The following is a 23,818-nucleotide window of genomic DNA, read 5'->3' on the forward strand; positions in this document are numbered from 1 at the left end:
GAGGCCGGTCACATATGCTTACTGATGACGCCGTTCCGACCATCTTTCCGGACGTACCAAAATATGCTTCAAAGTCGCTGCCAAAGAAAATGAAAGTGGGGAACATCTGTGAACAGACAATTCATGCAGCAAGCGGAGACAGTGTTTACAAGCCAGCTCATGAAGAGCAGCCGACATCTGATGGCGACAGTCCCGAGCAGCCCAACAGGGGATTTTGCCAAGAAAAACGAATGTGCCGTCTTTGTTAAAAGTAACCAGGCTGCATGTTTTGCTTCTCACTTGTATTAAAAGCCAATGAGGATTTCCACTTTATCACAACTAGTTAAGAAGTGAGGACAGTTGCTCGCCTTTACATTTGAGATTTAGAGCTTCAGAAGTTTAGTATGAATCCACTACTACATGGCTGAAAAGCAGATCCTGCAGCCTGGAACACCCGAAATGTGGTCAAGGATCGCCTTGCCACGCTGAGAAAAGGCTTTCCACTACGCCGAGTTCATGTGAGCTGCAGGATGCTGCCGGAGACAGTAGCAAATTGGCCCTGAAAACTGTCAAAATTGATACGTCGGCCACAAAATCGGGTGAGGAGGCTCTTGTGGCAGAAGTTTCTATAAGAGAAAAAAAGTTGTTCGCAAGACATTTCAAATCCAGTAGAGGCGGAGGCACTAATTGAACATGTTAGTGGGCTACAGTAGTGCCCTAGCTGGTGCAGGCATACAACCATGTTGCTGGTGAGTGCTCGTCGTTAAAGGTCAACTCCGCTGGTTTTTCCATCATTCTGTGTTTTTGGTTGAATTGCATTCCTCGGCACGTCCCGACTCGAACACAAAAAGCCGTTTTTCAAAATTCCAATTAGAAGTATTTTTAAAAAGAAAAAACAGCAAATCGAAACCGAAACTGCTTTCACGGCCAGAAACGACGTCCCAGGTGACGAACTGGTGACGTCACACTCAGTATTAGAGAAACACTCGTACGTGCGTTGGATGGTGAAAATAAAGTATGGAAATCATGAAGCATTGCATAAAATGTCTGAGGTTGTTCAATATAAGCCTCACAATTTCATAATCATGCAGGAAGTGGACAATAACGCCGGTATACTGTTTGTGACGTCAGAAACTCAGTGTTGCCGGCAGAAATAGTCTCAACTTAAGCCACGAAAACAGCATATTTTAAAGTCGTGTTGCGCGCGAACGGATTATCGTACGGCGCCCAAATTTTGTAGAATGCGTCAGGACGGAGAGGAGAATCTACAGTAAATTTTTTATTAGAATATTCGAATGTCAAAAAACCCCCGGAGTTGCCCTTTAAGTGGAAATTTCTTTTCCCAGAAGTGTACGCTTGTGGTCAAGGACGGTACGGCCTGGCTCTGATTTGCATGTTGTGCCATGTTTGGAACCTGAATAAATGACTGTCTGCAGAATGACGTTCTTTTTTTTTTTGTTTGTTTGTTTTTCTTTTTTTTTTTTTTTTCACAACGCAAGAGCTCTCTAAAACACTTTGCTATTCAGACAGGATTCTAAGATTCGCGAGTTTCGAAACACCGCAGGCTTCGAATGAATTTATTTCTGTGCAACATATTTATCCAAGTGTGTGTAATAGACTCACATAGGTTCGGAAACACGAGATGCACTCATAACGCACGCTAAGTGCGACCTATGCAGTATATTTAGCTCGTGGCTAATAGCGCGCACCGCACCAATATTACAGTGAAATATTCTTAGTTCACTGTACCAATATCGTCGTTGGCATTACAGCGCCATACAGCCGCACAGACCATGGAACAATGTATTATGGTTGAAATGTTAGAATTCTTAAGCAAATAGGCGATCGCCAAGCATTAAATATCGAATTAAGCGCACCACGCAGTGCAGATACGATGAGCCGACGCTCACGGCAGCGCAGCCAGCGGACGGCTCGCTGCGCACACTTGTTACACGAAGCGCCCCCTGGCCGATGGCGCAGCAGTCATCGCAAAAAGAGCCCATGCTCCGCCCTCGCACGAGACACTCACTGCCCAATATTCTAGAGCACTGTAACTTCAGCGTCCTAGCTAGGGGCAGTTGCAGAAACACAAGTGCTACTTAAAAATCGTCACAAAGTAGCGAATCCTGCTTTTGTCCAATCGTCGCTTTCCGGCTTCAGGTCTCTTCGATTTGTCTGCACCAGCTGCACTAGTTCAAGTAGTGCAGCACCGCCGTCCTCGTTTTGCCGGTGCCGCGCGTGCCGTCTGCACTTTTCTCCTCGTTTTGTGAAGGTGCAGGCATAGGTACAGGGCTAGTTCTGCATGAGTTCTCGGAAAGAACTCCTTCCTCCATGTTGCACTCGCTCCAGAGGAGGTGCAGAAAAAAGTGCAGCATAGCTATGGTGTCTCAGCATGGCGTAAGCGCCGATCGGCAAAGAGCAGATGACGCTGAGCATCGTTCTGCAGAGTTCTGTAAAGTCAGTCACCTTCAGAACCCGGATGGTTCGCTGAACAGATCCGCGAATGGTTGCGTGTACAGGGTAGTTGGGCTGCATGCTGGTGATAAGCATTTTGTTGAACTGGCACTGCACGCTCACGTGACCACCTGGCACCGCTGCAACACTTTTCAGAACTAGTGCAGCCAGTGCAAGCCAGATCGAAGAACATTATGTTTTCTGGAACTTGTACCCACTGTACCGGCCGTGGTGCTCCGACCTCTCCCACTGCTTTAGAATATACCACTGGTCTTTGCTCCTGCCGTTTTGTGAGCGTGCGCAATGGTTGTGCGTGTATTACTCATTGAGCGTTGGAGCCTGTTTACGTGATTCAGCACACTTATCGCATGCCTCTAGTGATAGAGAGACATGACAGCACGATGCAACTGTGAAGTCCATTGGTTATAGTGCGAGTCTTGCATTATCAAGTTTCATATGCTGTCCCCGACGGTAGCTTTACTTACAGTTTGTTCCGTACTTTCAGTGAAATGGTTGATTCGGATTTGAGAAACGGATCACATGGAGGAAGTGCGGCAGAGCCCTGTGTCAAGTTCCCTCTGCGAAGGGTAAAGCTCGCAGTTCATCGGATCACCAAAGTAGCAATTCCGCACCACCTCGACATTCTTTCGAAGCAGCGAAGTATTATTGAAAAGGTAAATTTAATCCCACTTTACTTAGCCTTGTGTGTGTGTGTGCGTGCTTGTGTGCGTGCGTGCGTGTGTTGCTTCAGTGAAAGGAAACGTACATTTTTTTTATATATATATATAGTTCTGCGTGTATGGAAGTGCAGTGAAAGAAGTGCGGAAAATTCAGGTAACGGTCCTCGCACATGTTACTGCTAGCTTATGCTGCAGCTATCTGTACTTTGTGTTGGAAATCAGGTATAGTTACTAAATTCTTTCGGTGCATCCTGTTAGAATAAGGCCATCGGTGTTATTGCCATGACGCGCTTTTGTTTGTTTGCTTGTTTTTTTTTTTTTTTTTTTTTTTTTTTCGTTTAATACCTGGCGCGATACAACTTAGAGTAGCAGGCTGCATATATATTGCTGGCAGCATGTTTGTGAGTGATCTCTTTTTAGCTTTATATCTAACAAACTTATTTGTGTCAGCTTTGATCTTTTTTTTTTATATATCTTTTAGTGCCAGAAGCTGAAACAGTGGGACAAACTTCATGATGAACAGATTAGAGCATCTCTCACCGTCAAGCAGCTTAAGGCTGACCTGTATGAGCTGGAAACACTCAGGAGCCAAGTAGATCCGAGGGATCTGCAGCAGTTTGAATGCTTAGTGCGGCCAGTTTCAGATGCGACGTTTGAGCAAGTGCGCTCATTTACAGGTAAATTCAGATTCTCTGGGAGTTTTCAGATTTTCTGATAATCTGATGTGAAAGAAATTTAAGCTCGTCTTTGCTTTCCAGAAATATGCCTTCCTCTCGGGTCTGTAATTGATTTCTCAGCACAGCCCACTTGCTTACCAGAAGCTGCGCCTTCAGCTGCTACGGAAACTGACTTGGCTTCGCCAGGGAGAGTCATCCTGTCAGATCAGGCATTTTATGTTGAACATATTCCTGACAACACGTCTGCTTTCAAGTCTTGGAATTCCCTCAGAAAGGTGGCTAATTATCGGAATTTTCTGATATATTAATTGTGACTTGCTGCGAAAATCAGACCGGTGGTGCATAACACCAAACAGTCTTTGTCTCTGGATTTTCGTCAAGCTCAATTAATGCCTTTTATTGAATGGTACGCTGTTCCCACTGCTACATACTTATCTCATGATCCTGTACAATAGTGAGACTTTTTGAATGGATGCTGGTTGCAATTATAGTAGCTGTGCGTTATGAAAATAGCCTGGTGCATACACACAGGACAGCTAGAGAAACACATGCCACAAATGCTTGTGATGTATGTTTTTGCATCCTGTGCATTTGTGCCTAGCTATGCCTAGCACAAACACTTATTCTACATTGCTGTGCTTGCAAGTATTGGTTATTATACTTGAACTTCATGTACCATTAGAAGCAATTAAATATGAACTTTTCTTATTTATTTGCTGTTTATGAGCATTAACGTTAATTTAAGAGCTGCACCAATTTCATTATAAGGTGTGCATTGTACAGATTAATGGTTTTGTCAGGCCAGACTCTCGTTATGAACTCAATTAAGTCAGTTGATCAAGTTTTGGCATTATGTTGGTTATTCTGTATTCTTAGCAGTTGTGCCAGACCTTGTTTATGTGGCCCCCTATTCCAGGATCTCCAGGATCTTCATCATTTGGTGTCCAGCTTCAGCAGCCTTGTTCATGTATGTATATGCATTATCCCTTACACCCTGAAACCGACAAAATGCTGTAAAGTCATGATGGCATATCAGTTCACATCATTTACATCATTCAAATATATATGTATGAAATTTGCAGCATTATGAAGAATGTGATTTGAAACTTGTATACTTTGGAACTGTTGTTAGTAGTCTTTTAAAGGACCCCTGAAACACTTTCTGAACATGCATGGTAAGCAAGCTCACCTCGTCATTAATTCATATGCTAAGGGTAATATGAAAATGATATAAATGCTGTGTCTAAGCATACTTGCTCCGAAAATTGCTTTGTATTTCCTGTAGCGGTTTCAGATTTCTGCTCTTTTATTTGCCTTTGAACTGTATTTTCATCCTTAAGTTGATCATGTCACCGCAGGCTGGAGTCAGATTCTGCTAGAGTTTCAAATGGAAGGCATCAATGGGAGCAGAGATGGAAGGCTGACCAAACAGGAAAATTGGTTTTCCTAAATGCTAACAATCAGCTCATATAAACTTGAAATGAGTAGTTACAGTATTAGTGGATTAACGAGAATACCTCTCAGTGCCACTACAGATGCAAACGTTCCATCACAGTTGGGGCAATAAAAAGAATGAAAGCATGGGGGGAGCTGAAGAACAATGTTTGATTACGTTATTACAAACCACTTTTGAAATGTTCTTACTGTAATTTATTCCATGGGTAGTAGACTTCTCTTAGATCTTACAGTTTAGTAAAGGCGGCTTTGGACCCTTTTAAAAGTTAAACATTTTGTCTGAAGTTTGAGTGTCATTATGAACTTATAGAATAGACGTCATAGAGCATCTTTTTTAGAGCAAATCCTTGCATGGCCTATGCAGAGCCTTGGCTAACTGTTTTCTGTACAAAATTTACACAAAAGTTACAAACATGAGCATCGAAGATAAACTAGTGCAGAAACTTTATTTATTGTAGTTGAGTGACGCAACCAAAAGTTGCAGATGATGCTGCTTAAACATGGGTGTTGAGGCAGTGTAGCAGAAAATAGAGTTTCCTTGCAGAGCACTACCTTCTAGTGAAGCAACCTGTGCAACCATGAATTTCTGTTTAAAGAATGCAGAAACACTAATGAACCCAAAACTGCTTGCTAACAGATAGTTGGTGGTATTATTTCCTTTTACGAGTGTGTTTTGAGGTGTAGATTATTCTTCAGAATCACCATATTTGAGCTCTTGTTTACTTTTTTTTTATGTTGTTAATTTTAGTTATACAAAGTCATGCGCAAACTCTCTAAGCTTATTCTTGCATTGAATGGAAGCTTTTTAGCACTAGAGTTTATACATGAGCACTGAGGGTAACTTGATAGGGCATCATGTGCTTCAGTATGCTTAGAAATAAGGAGAAAACAGAGAAAAAAATGCTATTAGTGTTTTCATCTTAGTTGGGAAAAAAAAGAAGCTGATTCCAATTGGAAAATGTGCAGAAAGTGGGGCTTCTCATGTACAGCCGTACTATTAGTCCAGCATTACAGTGTCTGTCTCACTCTTTGGTGTTTACGTACATAGCAGACCTTCTCTAACGTTATGTTTGGCGCATGATAACCATAGTTGCTTATGCACCATAAAACCCCATATAACTAGCTAACATAGCAGACCTTTGTTATGACAAAAGTGACTGGGAAAATATAGAAACTCATTAAAAGTGGCAGTTCTGTAAATCTGCAGCAGCATTGAAATGGGTCACCTCTGTTTCTGTGCCTTGAGAACTGTATGATCTGTGACCGGCGGTCATGCAACGTAGTCAAAAATGTACAACACCTGCTGTTAATGCAGGCTAAATCTTGACTAAATAGCAGGTTATCTTTCATAGTTGCAACTTCGATGGTTAAGTGATATTGAGTTGACATGCGAGACAGGGTAGGGAAAAGAGGTTGTGTAGTTTCATGCAGTTCCATCTTAATAATGGCAGTTTATGTTATTATATAGTAATGTGGCCAAGGGCAAATGCATTGCATGGTTGTCAGTGATTGATGTCATGTTATGAATAAGGGCTAAGTAAGAATTTCATCGTGAGGGGACAGAGGTTGAAGCCTTAGCATTTTTCATACTAGGTGTACTCACATCCCTGCTTCAATTTGAAAGACAAAAAAATAAGAGTTTCTTTGAACTGACATGAATTAATTGTAATGGCTTCGGAGGTCTATCATGGTATTGCTTTTAAATGACCTAGTCTTTTAACAGGCAATAGCTTTGAAGAAGGCAGGCCAAGCATTCATCACTGGTTAATCCATAGTTGGTGGGGGCACTATGCATTAGGTCAGACTCAGTGTGGATGGCCAACTGCTAAATAAAGGCTTCAAAGCCTGAAAATAAAATTTAATATATGGAATATTAGTGTAAAAGAACTCTTTTCCAGCTTTGCACTTGAGTTCCTCTAGCCAGTTTCTGCACTACCTATCCATGTCAATGATGTTAGATTGAAAGCAGTAAACTGAATCTTTTATCCTTGCAAAGCTAAAGAGCTAATGTGGTAAAGAAGGCCCTAAGGGCTTAAAGGGACAAAACACTAGAATTTAGGTCTCAATTTTGTTTTGCCGCAATGGAAAGATTGATGTCTAAAATGTTCGATTCCATAGCGGTTTTGGTAGAAATGCTGTAGAAAATTTTTACCGAGCATTTATCGATCAGTGCATGTGCCTGTTTTTATGCAGTCCGATGCTGGAAACGCTGGAAATCATGAGCAGTCGACAAAAAAAAGACGTACCGAAAACAAATATAAATTTCACTCGCCAGACAGTAATTAGACATTTCTTGCATAGAGTAACATCCTTTTCAGTTTCACACTCAAGGCTGTTAGGCACAATAACGCATGCCGCGTCGACGAAAGTTTTGGTGGGCACTATCGTCACTTCCTTCACAGAATTCCGAACACTATGCGCCGTCTAGTGGCAAAACCTGAAAGCATGCCTCTCGTGATTTGCTCTGGACCACGTACCATAATATGGCTCAAGAACAAACGGAGACACTGCAACTAGCAATAGATACAATCGACAATGAACTTCATTATACAGGCATGCGTATACCCTGAAAAAAAAAAACAAAATTTCTGGTCATACATTCACCGCCTAAACCACCCCCTTCCCCTCTAGGCCTCAGGTCATCCTCATGAATAAAGGTTTATGAATGAATGAATGAATGAATGGAAGGAAGAAAGAAAGGAGGGGTGGTTTTTATTTAAGGGCGCAGTGTAGAGAGCACAAAATATAATAAATTATGACAAGCACTCTTAGAAGAAAAAAGAACAGTGTGCACTTACGAAAATCATCGATAGTTTGCTGGCATGTAGTCATGTGGAATACTACACCAAAAGTAATAGGGTTTCTCTGCTAGATAGTGCCTCAGTTGTTTTTATGCAATTTTCAATGGCAAATTCAAATTGTAAAGCCTCTTTTCTTTGATATTGTAGTGTTCGATCTGTACTATATGAGGCAAGGTCTTTTCACCCTCATGACATATTTTGGCCAGTGTTCTGTCCCTTTAAGAGTAAATTTTTTGCCGAGGCGTGCTCCACTTTATGGTGTCTGCTTCTGGCCGCGTTTCATTAGAGACAAAACGCTAGGCACTCTAGCAACTGTGCAGGAACCCCAGGTAGTTGACTATCCAGAGCCTTCCACTACAGTGTCCCCCATAGCCTGTGTCATTTTGGAATGTTAAACTCCATAAACCGTAAACCAGTTATGATTTTGGAATGTTAAACTCCATAAACTGTAAACCCGTTTTGTAAGCGTTTTTGCCTCATGATTTGTGGCACACTGCGCTAGACAATTGCTTGTGCATTTGGCTTGTGTGCTTCACAAAAATGACAGCATGGCAAGGAGTGAATCGCCAAGGTGCTCTCATTTTGGAGAGGGTGGGTGTAGATGTGGGTGGATATGTAGAACTGTGACATCACTGCCTTTCCTGTACATTCCATGTGTTACAATAATTTTGTATTGCATCCAGAGGAAGCTTTGTCACCTTCAGTATTTTACAGACTACAGAAGGATGAAGTTCATTCTTTAATTTCAGGCGATGAGGTAGCAAGCTGCATTAGTTGCACACAGTAAGTTTAGAGATTGAATCTGTGATTTCCTTGCTGTATGCGTAGGCTGTGAAACAAGTCGATTCTGCTTCTTTCATGGTTGGTGAGAATTTGTGGGTGGTAGTGCCCGGTCCAGTTTGTTGTGTCCTATCATGTCTGGGTCACCAATTTGTGAGGTAGAAGAACCAGACAGACATCACAGCCTAGTTTCCACAAATATATTTTAGCAGGCCCTACTCACTCGCTGGCCTGAAGGGATTCCGCACCCAGATGTCACAGCGGAGTCGATAGCTCAAGCAATACTCACTCTTTGTATTGGCCGTTGTGGTGCCCCTCCCACCATGACATAGTGCACGTCATTTTGACTCCACATTGTTCGCTAACCTCTCTCAGCTTTTCAGCATAAATCATATCAAGACAACATCTTACCAGGCAATATCAAATGGTGTCATCGAACGTTTTCACTGGCAACTGAAGGCTTCAATCATGGCTTCAACATGGCTTCAGCAGCTTCCTTTCGTCGTGCTTGGCATCCACACCGCTCATCGCAGCGACTCTTGCTCCAGTGCTGCCGAGCTTATGTTTGGCATGGCTCTTCGAGTGTGACATTGTTTGGGCGATGTAGTTCCTCCTGTCCAAGGCAGTCTTCTCGTTGAATGTATAGCAACCCCGACCTGCAAAGTTGCAAACATTGTGCACAACAACGCCGTGCATTCTCCCTTACGCCCTCCTAATGACGGTCCACTCAAGGTCCTCGAGCAGCCACCTAAGTACTTTTTACCACTCCTCAATGGCTGGAAAGATATGTCTCTATTGATCACCCGAAACCTGTCTACTTCGACTTTGAAAACTGCTGGTTGGGCTGCCTTATCCACAGGGGACCCTGTAGCATCCTATCACGTGCAATGATGGTCCAGCAAAAGACAGAAATGACAAGTGCCAGCTCATGCGTGGTGCAAGAGTAGAGCAGCTTTGTCGTTTTTGCAAAACAGAACTGTAGATGCGCACAGTCTCGTTTCTGCCTGGCTGAGCAGGCCTGGTAAAGTATATTTGGGGCATCAGGCGATGATGTCTGTCTGGCTTTTCTACCCCACAAGTTAAATAAATGTCAATGATTTGCTCTCATTTCTTATTTCTTTTTTCACTTATTTAGGTCGTGTCGCAAAAGTTGTGATCAAGATAGTGCGGAAGATCTATTTCTTCTTCCTTCACTACCTCTTTTCCTGTAACAAATAAGAATGCATTTTTGTGTGACCTCAAGGGCTTGTTGTAGGGACAAACTGGAGGTGTCATCTCAGAACATATCCTTTCTGCCAATGGGAGGCAAAGGGCCAGGCTGTCATTTCCAAAATTTACCAAGTACTTCATTCAGGCCTGACAAGGAAAGCAGTAACTAATATTGCAGCCTGTATCAGGCTTCCTTGCTATGGAGAGGATGTATGAAGGTCCCATCACTGTATTTTGTCCTCATGAAGAGCACTGCCATTGAGACATGATGCCTACCCAAAATATGACACTTCTCCATTCCCTGCACCAACCTAATGCAAATGTCCCAGCACTGATATTTGGCCGTATACTGGGAGCCAGCATACTTGCCATTGAGTGCTCAAAATATAGTTCTCCCCTTTTTAGCATCAGCTTATGACTTTTCTTCTTGATATGTAAAAATAAAATAAATAATAAAAATATGATTTGATGAAAGTGCCTACATTAGTGCCTGTAGGATTGACCTTGGCAGTTGTTGGCAGTAGTTGGAAAGGTTGTTATGCATCGTATGAAACGACCATTGCTCCATAAAGTGCACTTGGTAGAGTACATTTTTTGGCTAATTGTCTCATGCCTCTCAAAAGACTGAATTCATGCAACATGACAACTGCACAACATGGATGAGGAAACAAAGCATGCCCCAAAAACTTATCAATAGTAAGATCATGCATGCATGTGTACTTTATCTAGCAGTTTCATCAAACACAAACAGATGTCGTGTTTTTACACGTGTGCTGCTGAGAACAGCTTTTACATGCTTACATGTCAGCAATACATTGCTGTTTTTTTTTTATTACATATTTTATACCACTAAGTCGTGAGCTCTGCTGTGTAGGGCCACCCAAGATAGACAGGTCACGGCAGAGAGTTCTGACAAAATGTGATTCACTGGAGAAGGTAATGGCAACCCACTCCAGTATTTCCTGCCAAGAAAACCCTTTGGCCAGTCACAATACCATTAATTATATGGCGCTGGAAGATGAGCCCCCCGGGTTGGAAGGCGTCCCACATGTTACTGGGGATGAACAAAGGGCGATTCCTAGTAGCTCCAGGACAAATTAAGCGGCTGGGCTAAAGCCAAAAGGACGCTCAGTTGTGGATGTGTCGGGAAGCGACCGGAAAGTCCGATGTTGCAAGGAGATATATCACATAGCAACATGGAATGTAAGATCTATGACACAAGGTAAACTGGATGTCGTCAATGGAGAAATGGACAGATTGAACGTTGATATCTTGGGTATCAGCGAGCTCAAGTGGACCGGAATGGGAGAATTTAACTCCGGTGACCATTATGTCTTTTATTGTGGGCACGAATCCAAGAGAAGGAATGGGGTCGCTCTCATAGTAAACAGAAGAATGGGCAAAGCAGTGCTAGGGTACAACCCCAAAAACGACCAAATGATTTCACTTCGGATCCAAGGTCACCCTTTCAACATAACAGTTATCCAAGTCTATGCACCGACCACTACTGCTGAAGAAGCTGACGTTGAGAGATTTTATGCGGACCTACAATGCCTTTTAGACCGCACCCCATCATCAGACGTCGTTTTTCTCATAGGAGACTAGAATGCTAAGGTCGGGAGTGAAGAAATATCCGGAATTATAGGCAAGTTCGGTCTTGGCGAGCCAAATGAAGCTGGGCAGAGGCTAGTAGAGTTTTGTCAAGGAAACAACCTGACCATAGCGAATACTCATTTTCAACAGCACAAGAGACGCCTGTACACATGGACTTCACCGGATGGTCTGTACAGGAATCAGATCGATTATATTCTTTGCTGGCAGAGATGGAGAAGCGCTATACAAGCAGTAAAAACGAGGCCTGGGGCCGATTGTGGCACCGATCATCAGCTTCTTGTTGCCAAAATTAAGCTTCGATTGAGGAAAGCGCAGAAAACTAGAAGGCCTTTCAGGTATGATCTGGATCAGATTCCATTAGAATATGCTGTGGAAGTGAGGAATCGATTTCAAGAATTAGATCTAGAAGACAGAGAGCCCGAAGAGATGTGGACTGATGTTTGTGATATAATACAAGAAGTTGCTACTTAGGTAGTTCCAAAGCAAAAGAAATGCAAGAAAGCAAACTGGTTATCTGAAGAGGCTTTGCAAATAGCTGAGGAAAGGAGGATGGCAAAAGTTATGGGGGAAAAAGAGAGATACAAGGTTCTCAATGCGGATTTTTTAGAAAATAGCAAGGAGAGATAAGAATGCCTTCCTGAACATACAGTGCCAAGCAGTTCAGGACAACAGCCAATTAAGGAACACAAGAGCTCGGTATAAGACAATCAAAGATATCAAAGGAAGCTTCTGTGCTAAGCTGGGCATGATAAAGGACAAACGAGGCAAGGACCTCACTGAAGCATCAGAGATAAAGAAGAGGTGGCAGGAATACACAGAACTGTACAAGAAGGACCCGAATGTGCAAACCCAACATAAGACTGTTGTGATTACTGATCTCGAGCCGGGCATCCTGAAGAGTGAAGTTGAATGGGCCTTAGCCAGCCTTGCTAAGAACAAAGCTAGCGGAATTGATGGCATTCCAGCCGAGTTGCTTCAAAACCTCAGCCATGACGCTGTTAACATTCTGCATACATTATGTCAGAAGATTTGGACAACCCTGCAGTGGCCACAGGATTGGAGGAGGTCAGTTTACATCCCCATTACAAAGAAAGGCAGTGCCAAAGATTGTTCCAACTACCGCACGATCGCGCTTATTTCGCATGCTAGCAAGGTGATGTTGAAAATCCTCCAAGGTAGGCTGCAGCAGCATGTGGATCGGGAGCTTCCGGACGTGCAAGCTGGGTTTCGCAAGGGCAGAGGAACTAGAGACTAAATTGCCAACCTTCGCTGGATCATGGAAAAAGCAAGAGAGTTCCAGAAACCCATCTACTTCTGCTTTATTGATTATGCGAAAGCGTTTGACTGCGTAGATCACAGCAGATTGTGGCAAGCTCTCCAAGAGATGGGAGTTCCAATTCACCTCATCTGTCTCTTCAGGAACCTGTATGAAGGGCAAGAGGCCACAGTCAGAACTGGGCATGGTCTTACTGATTGGTTTCCGATTGAGAAAGGAGTGAGGCAAGGCTGCATACTGTCGCCCTGCCTATTTAACCTATATGCAGAGTGCATCATGAGGAAGGCTGGTTTGAGCGAGTCTTCAGCTGGAGTGAAGATTGCTGGAAAACGTATCAACAACCTTAGATATGCGGATGATACCACTTTAATGGCAGAAAGTGAAGTGGAACTCAAGAGACTTCTGATGCGCGTACAAGAAGAGAGTGAGAAGTTTGGGCTTAAACTGAACATTAAAAAGACAAAGATCGTGGCGTCTTGCCCTATCAAGTCCTGGAGCATCAATGGACAAGAAGTGGAAGCTGTGACAGATTTTCTGTTCTTGGGCTCCAAGATTACTTCGGAAGGAGACTGCAGCCATGAAATTAGGAGACGCCTGCTTCTGGGAAAGAGAGCAATGGTTAGCCTTGACCGCCTTGTAAAGAGCAGAGACATTAGTCTGCCAACCAAGATCCGTATAACTCATGCCATGGTCTTTCCAGTTGTGATGTATGGATGCGAGAGTTGGACTGTGAAAAAGGCTGACCGCCGAAGAATTGACGCGTTTGAATTGTGGTGCTGGCGAAGACTCTTGAGAGTTCCTTGGACTGCCAGAAGATCAAATCAGTCGATATTGTCGACCATAAACCCAGACTGCTCATTGGAGGGTCAAATTCTAAAGTTCAAGCTCAGCTACTTTGGTCATCTGATGAGAAGAGAGGAGTCGCTGGAGAAAGATTTGATGTTGGGAAAGGTTGAGGGTCGTGGAGAAGGGGTAGGCAGCGAACGCGATGGTTAGATGGCATCCTCGAGGCACTGCAGATGAAGTTATGTGATGTTAGGAAGATAGTGAGAGACCGGAAAGCGTGGCGTGACATGGTCCATAGGGTCACGAAGAGTCGGACACGGCTGAATGACTGAACTGAACTGATAACCCTACATATAACATCGCACCTCTTGCGCATTAACTTTTTCAAGCATGTCTCACATTTACACATGCTGCAGTGAGGTGACAGATGTCACTTTGAGGATTACAAAATTCCCTCTGGGTTTGGTACAGACAGCTGGTCAATGCATGTGGTGATGAAAATTGATGCTAGGTTTGCAGTTGTGTCCCATGCCAGGTGGTATATTTTTGTTCTATCTACTTTATTAATTAGTTGGCATTATTAACTTTTTTACATGTAGCTTTTAACATGCAGGTGTAAATTTAAAAGTTGTCGAGTACCATGGAAGAAGTCTGATACAGATTGTTCTACCACGTGACACCATTGAAGCTTTACTGGCAACCATGGCATGCACAACGCAACTTCATAGAGGGAGAAAAAAGAGAGGGGGGGTACACGGCGAATCAGAACGTGGCGTCGGTGAAATCTGAGCTCTGGTTGGACGGCGCATTACTAACTTTTTTAAATGTAGCTTTTAACATGTAGGTGTGAATTGAAAAGTTGTCGAGTACCATGGAAGAAGTCTGATCCAGATCGTTCTAGTGATGTAGCCTTAGCAAAGCCCCTTTTTATGCTTCAAAAATGAAAGCCTGTACCGTTTAAAAATACTATGTAACAGCATGACATCCAAATGTGCCACTGTTGTAGTACTCTCATCCGTGACTTAGTAACTGTTTATCTCACCTGTTACTGGTGCTTATTTATTTATTTATTTATTAGTACCTCAAAGGCCCACGAGAGGCATTACATGAGGGGTGGGCTTACATCAAGTTATATTTTCAATGAGTGATTTGAAGCGCGCGTTGTCGAGATGAGTCACAGCTTCGGCAGGCAAACAGTTCCCTTTCTTTTGCTGTTAAAACAAAAAATGACTTAAGATGAGATGACGTAGATGCTTGAGGAGGTTGGACGGCTTGTTGATGGTTGATCCGGGCTGAGTGGCGATGCGCACGGGTGATAACGTCATTCTGCAGGGGTGAGTGATAAAATTTGTGAAAAAGACAGAGCCTGGTGGTTTTACGGCAGGATTCTAAGTTTGCAAGGTTAGCTTTGTCTTTTAGTGATGAAACACTTGTGTGATAAGAATAATCTGAAAAGGCAAATCTTACCGCTATGTTTTGGACGGATTCGAGTGTTTTTGTAAGGTTAGATTGGTGTGGGTCTCAGATCGAGCAAGCATATTCTAGTTTGGGGCGCGCTAAGGTTAAATAAGCGGACAGTTTTACGTGAGGGGTAGCAAGTCGTAGTGTTCGCCTAAGATAACCTAGAACACGTTCAGCTTCGTTAGTGATGTTATTTATATGAGATATCCAGGTAAGATCTTGAGTAAATAAAACGTCCAGGTATTTATATGTAATTGCATGCAATATTTTGTCACCACATAAAGTGTAGTTTACGGTGTGATATGATGCACGACGATGAAATGAGACTAGAGTGGTTTTGTTTACGTTTAGCTTCATTAACCAATTAGTGCACCATGTTTCAACAAGTTTCAAATCACACTGAAGTTTAAATGAGTCCATGCTGTTTGTTATTTTTCTGTAAATGACGCAGTCGTCGGCGAACAAACGAATGGTAGAAGACAGGTTATTAGGAAGATCATTAATGTATATTAAAAATAGTAAGGGTCCTAAAACAGTACCTTGCGGTATGCCAGAAGTGACTGGGGACAAGGAAGATGCGCGGTTATTGGCCCATACGAACTGTTGGCGATTAGTCAAAAAATTTTGCAGCCATTCAAGAACTAGTTTAAGTTTAGTCGTGAAAGCTTATGGAGTAGTCTTCGGTGGGTAACTTTGTCAAAAGCCTTTGGGCCAACAGCATTGGTAAAGCGCAGCCAGCATTATGCCTCCTGCACTACCTGTGCTTCGCATTCCTGTTTGTTTTGAGATGTGCACCAGTGGCTGCTGACTGGACACTTTACCAAGTCACTGGTAAAAGCACTGTAATTGCAGTGCATTTAGGCACGCTAAGCATGCTATCATGAAGTATATTTTAAAATTTTGTGGGCTTTCGTTTTGTCAAAGAAAAAAAAAGGGGGAGATATGCTAAGGCTATAATAGAAGCACCTGGGTTGAACCATTTCCACAGTGCTCGACAACTTTTTAATTCACACCTGAGTGTGCCGAGTGTTAAAAGCCATATTTAAAGAGCAATATATAATGTGAGTGAAATATTAAAAAAGGAAAAAAAATACTGGCTAGTACTTTACATAACTTCTAACACTTGCAGTTTCAATTCGGGAGAGCGCTCTTTTCTAAAATCTTGGTATGTTTTAGGTGGAACAGTCTATGTATAAACCATGGTGCAAGTGAAGATGCATTAACCATGGAGAACAAAGTCAGTGGGTGTCTGTATACTCATCATAGCATTTGTAGTTGTAGAGCAAACATGAATAATGCAGTGTTCTGGGGCAGGGGCCAAAGTGGTATTGCACACTATCTTCTAGACGTATTAGACATATTTTTTATCCAGCAGTGGAACTGTGTACATATCAGCAGCATTTGAGCTTATCTCTGAAAGAAATATCTATTAGTTGCATGTCTGCAGAATCTTAAAAAGATCTTGGCATTTATTTGTGCTGAATAAAATGCCTGATGTATAACATTTATCAAAAGTATATGGGCTACCAGGATTGCTAATCAGCGACCTAATAGAGTTTGTTTTTTTTTTTTTTTGGGGGGGGGGGGGGGGGGTGTTCTTGTAGCCCTGGCACTTCAGCATATTTCTTGTCACTTATGGTGTCCTGTATACTTTTGACAAGAGTTTTTCGCATGTGCACATGTTTATATTTTTTAATGTAGGGTTTAAGCACATCACCCATATACTTGATAGTGTTGTCTCATTTTTGCAATAAGCTAAGTATATCTTTTGAGGGGATTTACATCTGGGCCCTGGTTTTATGCTGTTGTGTAGTAAAGAAATTTTTTTTTTGTGGTGGGCATTTAGACCTTAGCCCATTTTCATATCAAGCATGTCTGGTTGCGCTGCAAAGAGCTTCACCCATACCTTGTATTGTGCAGGCTCAGCAGGAGAAAGTGGAAACAATCGAGGAGAATGTGACCCGTGCCGATGAGCAAGTGGCACACAGTGTGAGGCATCTGGCACAGGCCGCTAAGCTGCGCAAAGCTATGCTGCCGGTAACTGGGGCTCTCATCGGTCTGACCGTTGCTGGCCCTGTGGGCATGGTACTGGGCATGAAAGTTGCCCTGGGTTGTGCTGTGGGCGCTGGATTCTTAGGTAGGAATCCTTAGAACAAGACTAGTGCTTTACTTTGTTCTTGGATATCATTTCTGTTTGAATGTGGCATGTGATGAGGTTTTTTTTAATTACACTGAAGACCTGTATAGCTATTAGCAGAGAGGGGGGTATGCAAAAACAGTTTAACTGTAATAGCATGAGAGAATTCAAATAAGTGGGTAAAAAATGAATAAAAAACAAAGAGAATCGCTATTTTCGATGTTTGGTTAATATGTGGCACCTTTGATCTCTAAAGTCTGTTTTAACTCTATAGCATTAAAATCCCATTTTCCAGAAAATCTGGCATGTAGATGTTCTTGCCATTGTCAGCATTGTGAGGGAAAAATCACGAGCATGATCCTGGAAGGTAGTGGCAGGTGATATGGCCGGTTACTGATTAGTCGGCTGGTTGTGTGACGTCATGGGGGCATGTGGCATGGTCTTGTTGGTGGGGGCTGCCAACTTGGGTAGCTTCCTTGAGATGGAAGGGTTAGATTGGAATCAAACCTACTTTGACCCCTCGATCTGACTTGCTACCCCTATGCCACGCAGGCATGTTTGTAGCGCTTGGTTAAAGCAGGGCTTTATATCTATGTCGGGTAGCCTAGCACATAATGGACTAGATAATAGCACAAATTAAGAGATTCATGGTCTAACATGCAGCAGTATGCACGCACACACATCAGGATCTGCAACGAGATCCACAGATGGAAATTATTAACACTGTCACGTCATGTGCTTAAAAGTGAAGCTTAAGTGTCCTACTCTTTTTATTTTTTTGTTAATGATAAGAGCAATTGTCCTGTCCTTGTCTTTTCTTATCTCTGTAGATTGCCTAGTGTTTGCGCTGACGTTTCCTTAGAAAAATCATGAGCCAACGAACCCCAACCAAACTTTTTTTAAAGTGCAACTGAACTGGAAAAGGCTGTAATTGCAAGTTATTCTGAGAAGCTACCACCTTTTTGTTTTTGGCTGGCCAAAATAACAGAATAAGAAAAAGAGCTGCTGAAGCTGTAACCAACCATATATAGATGCCACATTAGAGCTGACCTCGGTCAGTGATTGAAAGCTTACATTGCAGACGTACCGCATACCACTGCCCTGATGCAAAAGTAGAGCTATTTGTCTTGAAATGTACATCTGTCATGTGACATTGGCACAAGGTTTTACATGGATTCTGTGACAGGGTTAGCAATCTTGTCATGCTAGCTTTGTCTGTATGTTACTTTACAGTTTGCAACACCATTGGTTGTATCGTTTGCAACGTCATTCTTTAGTTTTGTTTTCGTGCCATTGTGTCGTGGTGTCACAGTTGTTGAGGAGCTGAATAAGAACAAAGCAAAGCTGTAGAAGTGTTGCAGAAAGCATACATTTGTTTGAAAATGGAATCTTACTTCAAGAAGAAGGGGGCAGAGCTGAGATGAACACGAGAACGGCAACGCACACAGGTACACTTTACTGCTAACTGTTTTGTTTCCCGCAGAAAGAGGAATTCTTTATATTGCAACGTATGTAGAGAACTTAAAAAGAAAAGAAAAAAGCCCAATTTACAAAAGAATAGCCCACATTCTGCTCATTACTGTGCAGGACAACAGATGATTTGTTTGCGTTATAACCGTTTTTGTCACTAATAAATGCTTCGAACAGCTCACATGTAACAGCGTGTGACATGGCAAGTGCAAGCCATTTTCATGGGATTCCCCTAAATATGCGACCAGTTTCATTTTTGATCAGCAGCATGTGCTTCTTTAGTTGATCCTTGGTACATTCCCATATTCAGGTAGCAGGCAGCTTTCTGTGCGCTAACGTGCTTTGAACACCAGCCACACCTTTTCCTTGTGCTTGTTTCAGTTGTGCCACATTCTTGAATTTGCACCAACCATCCTAACAGAGAATGCAACAAATTATGTTCTTTCTTGGTTGATAAAATGTCAGGAGGAAGAATAGTGCTGAGGCTGTGAAAGAACACTCATTGCAGTCCTCTGTTAAGGAAAGCATGTGGCCTGTGTTTTAAGCTTGCAGAGAGCTGCAAACAGTTTGTTTCTCTTCATGTGAGCTGCTGTTGTGTGAGAGAAACTGTACTTTGATGGCAAATCGTGCCGTTTGAAAATGTTCACTTCGTAATGATCCTATGTCACAAATTTCTGAAGTTCTATAATGAACATTAAGCACTTTGAATTGTCCACTCACACTGCATGGAACAGGGGCTGCATGCCTACCATGATCACTTCTATAATGGACTACATGATAGAACTTGTGCACAACAACTATGCTGTGCCGTAAGCTATTCTCTTTCGGAAACTGATTGGTGGACGGTAGGCATGAGCCACGTTTTCTCTCTCTCTCTCTCTCTCTCCCACAGTCTGGTCTTAATTATTTTATGTTACAGAATCTTCAGTTCAGTTCAGTCGTTCAGTCGTGTCCGACTCTTCGTGACCCTATGGACCATATCACGCCACGCTTTCCGGTCTCTCACTATCTTCCTAACATCACATAACTTCATCCGCAGCGCCTCAAGGATGCCATCTAACCACCGCATTCGCTGCCTACCCCTTCTCTGGTGACCCTCAACCTTTCCCAACATCAAATCTTTCTCCAGCGACTCCTCTCTTCTCATCAGATGGCCAAAGTAGCTGAGCTTTAACTTTAGAATTTGACCCTTCAATGAGCAATCAGGGTTTATGGCCGACAATATCGACTGATTTTATCTTCTGGCAGTCCAAGGAACTCTCAATAGTCTCCGCCAGCACCACAATTCAAACGCGTCAATTCTTCGGCGGTCAGCCTTCTTCACAGTCCAACTCTCGCATCCATACATCACAACTGGAAAGACCATAGCACGAGTTATACGGATCCTAAGCTGACCCAAAACACTTGCAAGTAACTGAAAGATGGTTTCAGCTCTTGTGTCATACAGAAGGCATAACTACCTTGCTGCTGTTATTCCTTAACAGACAAAGCACTATTGGCTTCACATGCTGAACTAGAATGCATAAACAGGCGTTGGGTTCGAAGGTATAAGTAGGAAACAGTACTTCAAATTTTCAAACAAAATTAGTAGTGCTTTGCTTTTACTGGCTTATTGCATGAGTCAGTAAATGCTGTTATACTTTGGTTTGGCTTATAGCCCTGCATTCTACTGTGGAACCGTCCTCAGGCTGCACATTCTTCAGCCCTTGTCATGACCTCCTCTTTCCATGGTAGCCACCCTCTCTGTTCTTCCTGTGACAGCCACCTTCCGATTGCATATTCTTCCACAGTCACCATAACCTCCTAAGCTACTAGGCTACTTGTCGCCTCCCATTCTCTTCCCTCATACTTCTCTCCTCCTTTCTCCTAAATGTAGAGAGTAATTTCTCTCCACTTTGCCACCTGCCCATTTTGGCAGGTGGCCATAAATTAATTCACCAAGTAACCATGGTCCTACAAAAGATACTGCAGATTCTAGGACAGAGAGCAGGCTATATGGCTAGACCAATCCTATAACAGCTTTCGCCGTGAAAGTGCAGGTACTTATTCATGAAGTTATCCCATGAAGTTATCCCATATTTGAGGAGAAAGTGAAAAGGCCTCAGTGAAGGCCGAGTCTGGACTCTCGAGGTGCTCTTCCACTATTTCTAGAAAGATATATTTTATTATGCTTACAAAACAGTTTAGGTTGGTGACAAATATGCTGTTGAGCTAAATAGAAAGCTTGAATCAAACCATTGGCTGTGGAGAATTTTTTTCATCATTATCTAGAAGGATTTACGGGAGTTTCCTACAAGAACATAGTGTCAGCTCTGGTATCTCACCATAATTTTATAACAGTCTGAAGTTTGGGTTATTGGTGAATATATGTGGTTGAAAACAGTGCATGGAGCCGTCCTGTCCCCATATATGAGCTCTGTTTTCCACCATGTCTATGTTGATGAACATGTTTTTTCAGCATTGTTCTTAAAACTTTGAATGAGGACTTTTGTCTGGGTAGTTTAATTGTTCATGGCTAATTGCGAAAAAAGCGCGCGAAAGAACTTGGACAAAAAAATGTGCAACAACACAAAACGAGAGCTATCCTAACAATCCTAAAACAGCAGAATTGCACTTGCTTCCAACTTTGCACAAGCTTTTTTATTTACAAGAAGTTTTAAAGATATCTGGCATTTGAAGAGAGATTGGAAGTATCTCGGGACTAGTGAGCTTAGATGAGTGAGCTGTTCAGAGGTCATGCTTCTGACTAATCCTCCTTTCAGTGTATATGATGGGTAAACCATTGGCTGGTAAGCAGTGCCTCAGCATTTCCCTGTGACTGAAGCTTTGCGCTATAGTTGGATACAACTGAAGTCTGCAGAACCACCACACACAATTCCTCTGTGACAAAAAATAGTCTGCTGTTAAGGCTTTTCTGGTTACCCAAATAAAAAGAACCATCGGACAAATTATAAGCTGAGGAATTTCGATGCTGCTTGTTTGGTATAGTCAAATATCAAAAACTAATTCTGTTCATTGTTCAGTGGAGTAATACACCGCTGGGATCCGTTGCACATAGCAACTGGGCCCGTATTCCTAGTTTTCGTTGTTATCAAAGTGTCGCTATCTCACCGTGACCTCGAGTCATTTGATTGGTCGAAACACCGGAATCGGGTGTTGCCACTACGAAACCGGAAGTGGCAACATCATGGTGAAGGAACAGCGCAAGGGACGGGACACAGTGACATGAGGAAGCACAAACACAAGGCGCTGACTATCAACTCACTTGTGTTTGCGCTTCCTTGTGTCACTGTGTCCCGTCCCTTGCGCTGTTCCTTCACCATGCAAAGCCAACTAGCCCTCCAACTCGCTCTTATAAAGGTAACATCATGTTCCGGTGTTTCCACCAATGAGATGACTCGAGGTCACGTGAAATAGCAACACTTCGATAACAATGCAAACACAGAATACGGGCCCTGCTGTTCTTTTTAAGTTATATCGTACTGTAGTATAAATACTTAGTAGATTAATGAGCATTTTCAGCAGAATTGATCTTAATCCATTGTATTTAGGGGAGTTTGCTAAGTAAAGCTTTACTGCAGGTCATTGCAGCAAGGTTGTTAGAAATCTCTTTACCTTGTGATGGTAAGCATTTGACTACCATAGCTCCTACATAGACTTATTTTGTCCCAACCTACCAACTGTTGTCTCTCCTATCTCAGTCCTTTGTGTGGCTGCCAAAATTTACTCTAAGTAGACTGCATGAGTGGTCAAACAATTAGAAAAAAAAAAAAATGCCACGTTGCTTTATTCTAGTTTTTGTTTTTCAGGTTACACTGGGGGGAAGGTGCTACAGCGCAGGTCAGAGCAAGACAAGGTGCCTGTAGTTGAAGACATGGAATTGAAAGAAATGCCAAGGAGGCAAGCACCAGACGAGTCACTCAGTTCTGCATCTACTGCCAAACCTGTAATTTAGTAATAACAACTGTGTAAATAAAGTGGTCACTTCACTAGTCTGTATTACTCTATCATGTAGGAATTTTCTTCTGTTACAAGTTGAAGCAGCACAATCTACATAGATTGTGTTTCCTCGTTGAAATACACACAAATTAAGTGCAGCTTGTATGACTCAAAGCTGGAATAAAAATCATATGGTTTGGTTTGTAGGGTTTAATGTTCCAAAGCGACTCAATCTATGACAGGCACCGTAGTGGAGGAATTGTGTATTTTGCCCACCAGGGGTTATTTAGCGTGTGTTGACATCGCACAGCACACGGACGCCTCTCCGTTTTCCCTTCATCGATACGTAGCCACCAGCGGTCGGGCATCTTAACCACTGCACCACCGCGGCAGGGCTAAAAGGTTGAGGTCACTGCAAAAACTGCATTGGGAGAATGCAAGAAAACTTAGCATTGCCGCAACGTTTTCGTTTTACTTTTAATGTGTTTGTTGTACGTTATATTTCTTTATTTTTAATTTTATTTATTTTTTTTTTTTTTCATTTTTATTTGCCACAATCACCATTATTACGGCCTCGCCATGGTGATGCAATGGTTAAGATGCCCGACTACTGTGTCGGAGTTCCCGGGTTCGATTCCTACCACCGGTGACTGTGTTTCGATGGAGGCGAAACAGAGAGGCGTCCGTGTGCTGTGCGATGTCAGTGCACATTAAAGATCCCCAGGCGGTCGAAATCGCTCTGTAGCCCTCCACTATGGCACCTCTTTCTTTCCACTTTCACTCCCACCTCCTTTCTTTATGACACGGTTCAGGTGTCCGCCAAAAAAAGAGATACTGCACCTTTCCAGTGGACCAATTTATTATTAGCATTATGTAATTACCAGCTCCATTAATTATAATTTTTTTTACGTAGCCTCCATTAGCAATTGGTTTACAGGAAAGGAAAGGTGCAATATCTGCCACACTTCGTGGACGCCTGAGCCTTGCCGTCATGCACAGTAGTGGCTTCATTTTTTGCGTCCACGGTTTGGCCTCACCAACATAGCCAATTAATGCTTTCACATCTAAAATATGGTCTCGTTTTACCCACAATTCAAAGG

At 42.6% G+C, this 23,818-nt stretch overlaps 1 protein-coding gene across 1 annotated transcript; it reads left to right on the top strand.

Moving 5' to 3' along the window:
* Positions 1 to 2,612: 2,612 nt before the first annotated feature.
* Syx17 (syntaxin 17) lies at positions 2,613 to 22,771 on the top strand. The gene is made up of 6 exons (XM_084590668.1): positions 2,613 to 3,107; positions 3,595 to 3,790; positions 3,872 to 4,065; positions 4,707 to 4,757; positions 17,093 to 17,309; positions 22,589 to 22,771. Exons 1-6 carry the CDS (start codon positions 2,943 to 2,945, stop codon positions 22,732 to 22,734), a joined length of 969 nt encoding a protein of 322 aa, XP_084446794.1. The 5' UTR covers positions 2,613 to 2,942; the 3' UTR covers positions 22,735 to 22,771.
* Positions 22,772 to 23,818: the final 1,047 nt, after the last annotated feature.

The sequence above is a fragment of the Amblyomma maculatum genome, chromosome 1, assembly GCF_055883805.1.
Source record: "Amblyomma maculatum isolate TAMU_Amacu chromosome 1, ASM5588380v1, whole genome shotgun sequence".
In the NCBI taxonomy this organism is placed as follows: Eukaryota; Metazoa; Arthropoda; class Arachnida; order Ixodida; family Ixodidae; genus Amblyomma; species Amblyomma maculatum.

Bases quoted from the DNA above. Each gene is read 5' to 3' on its own strand.
- Syx17 (XM_084590668.1), top strand. From the start codon at position 2,943: ATGGTTGATTCGGATTTGAGAAACGGATCACATGGAGGAAGTGCGGCA. The intron at 3,108-3,594 runs GTAAATTTAATC...TATATCTTTTAG, and splicing joins AGCGAAGTATTATTGAAAAG to TGCCAGAAGCTGAAACAGTG. The intron at 4,066-4,706 runs GTGGCTAATTAT...CCCCTATTCCAG, and splicing joins CTTGGAATTCCCTCAGAAAG to GATCTCCAGGATCTTCATCA.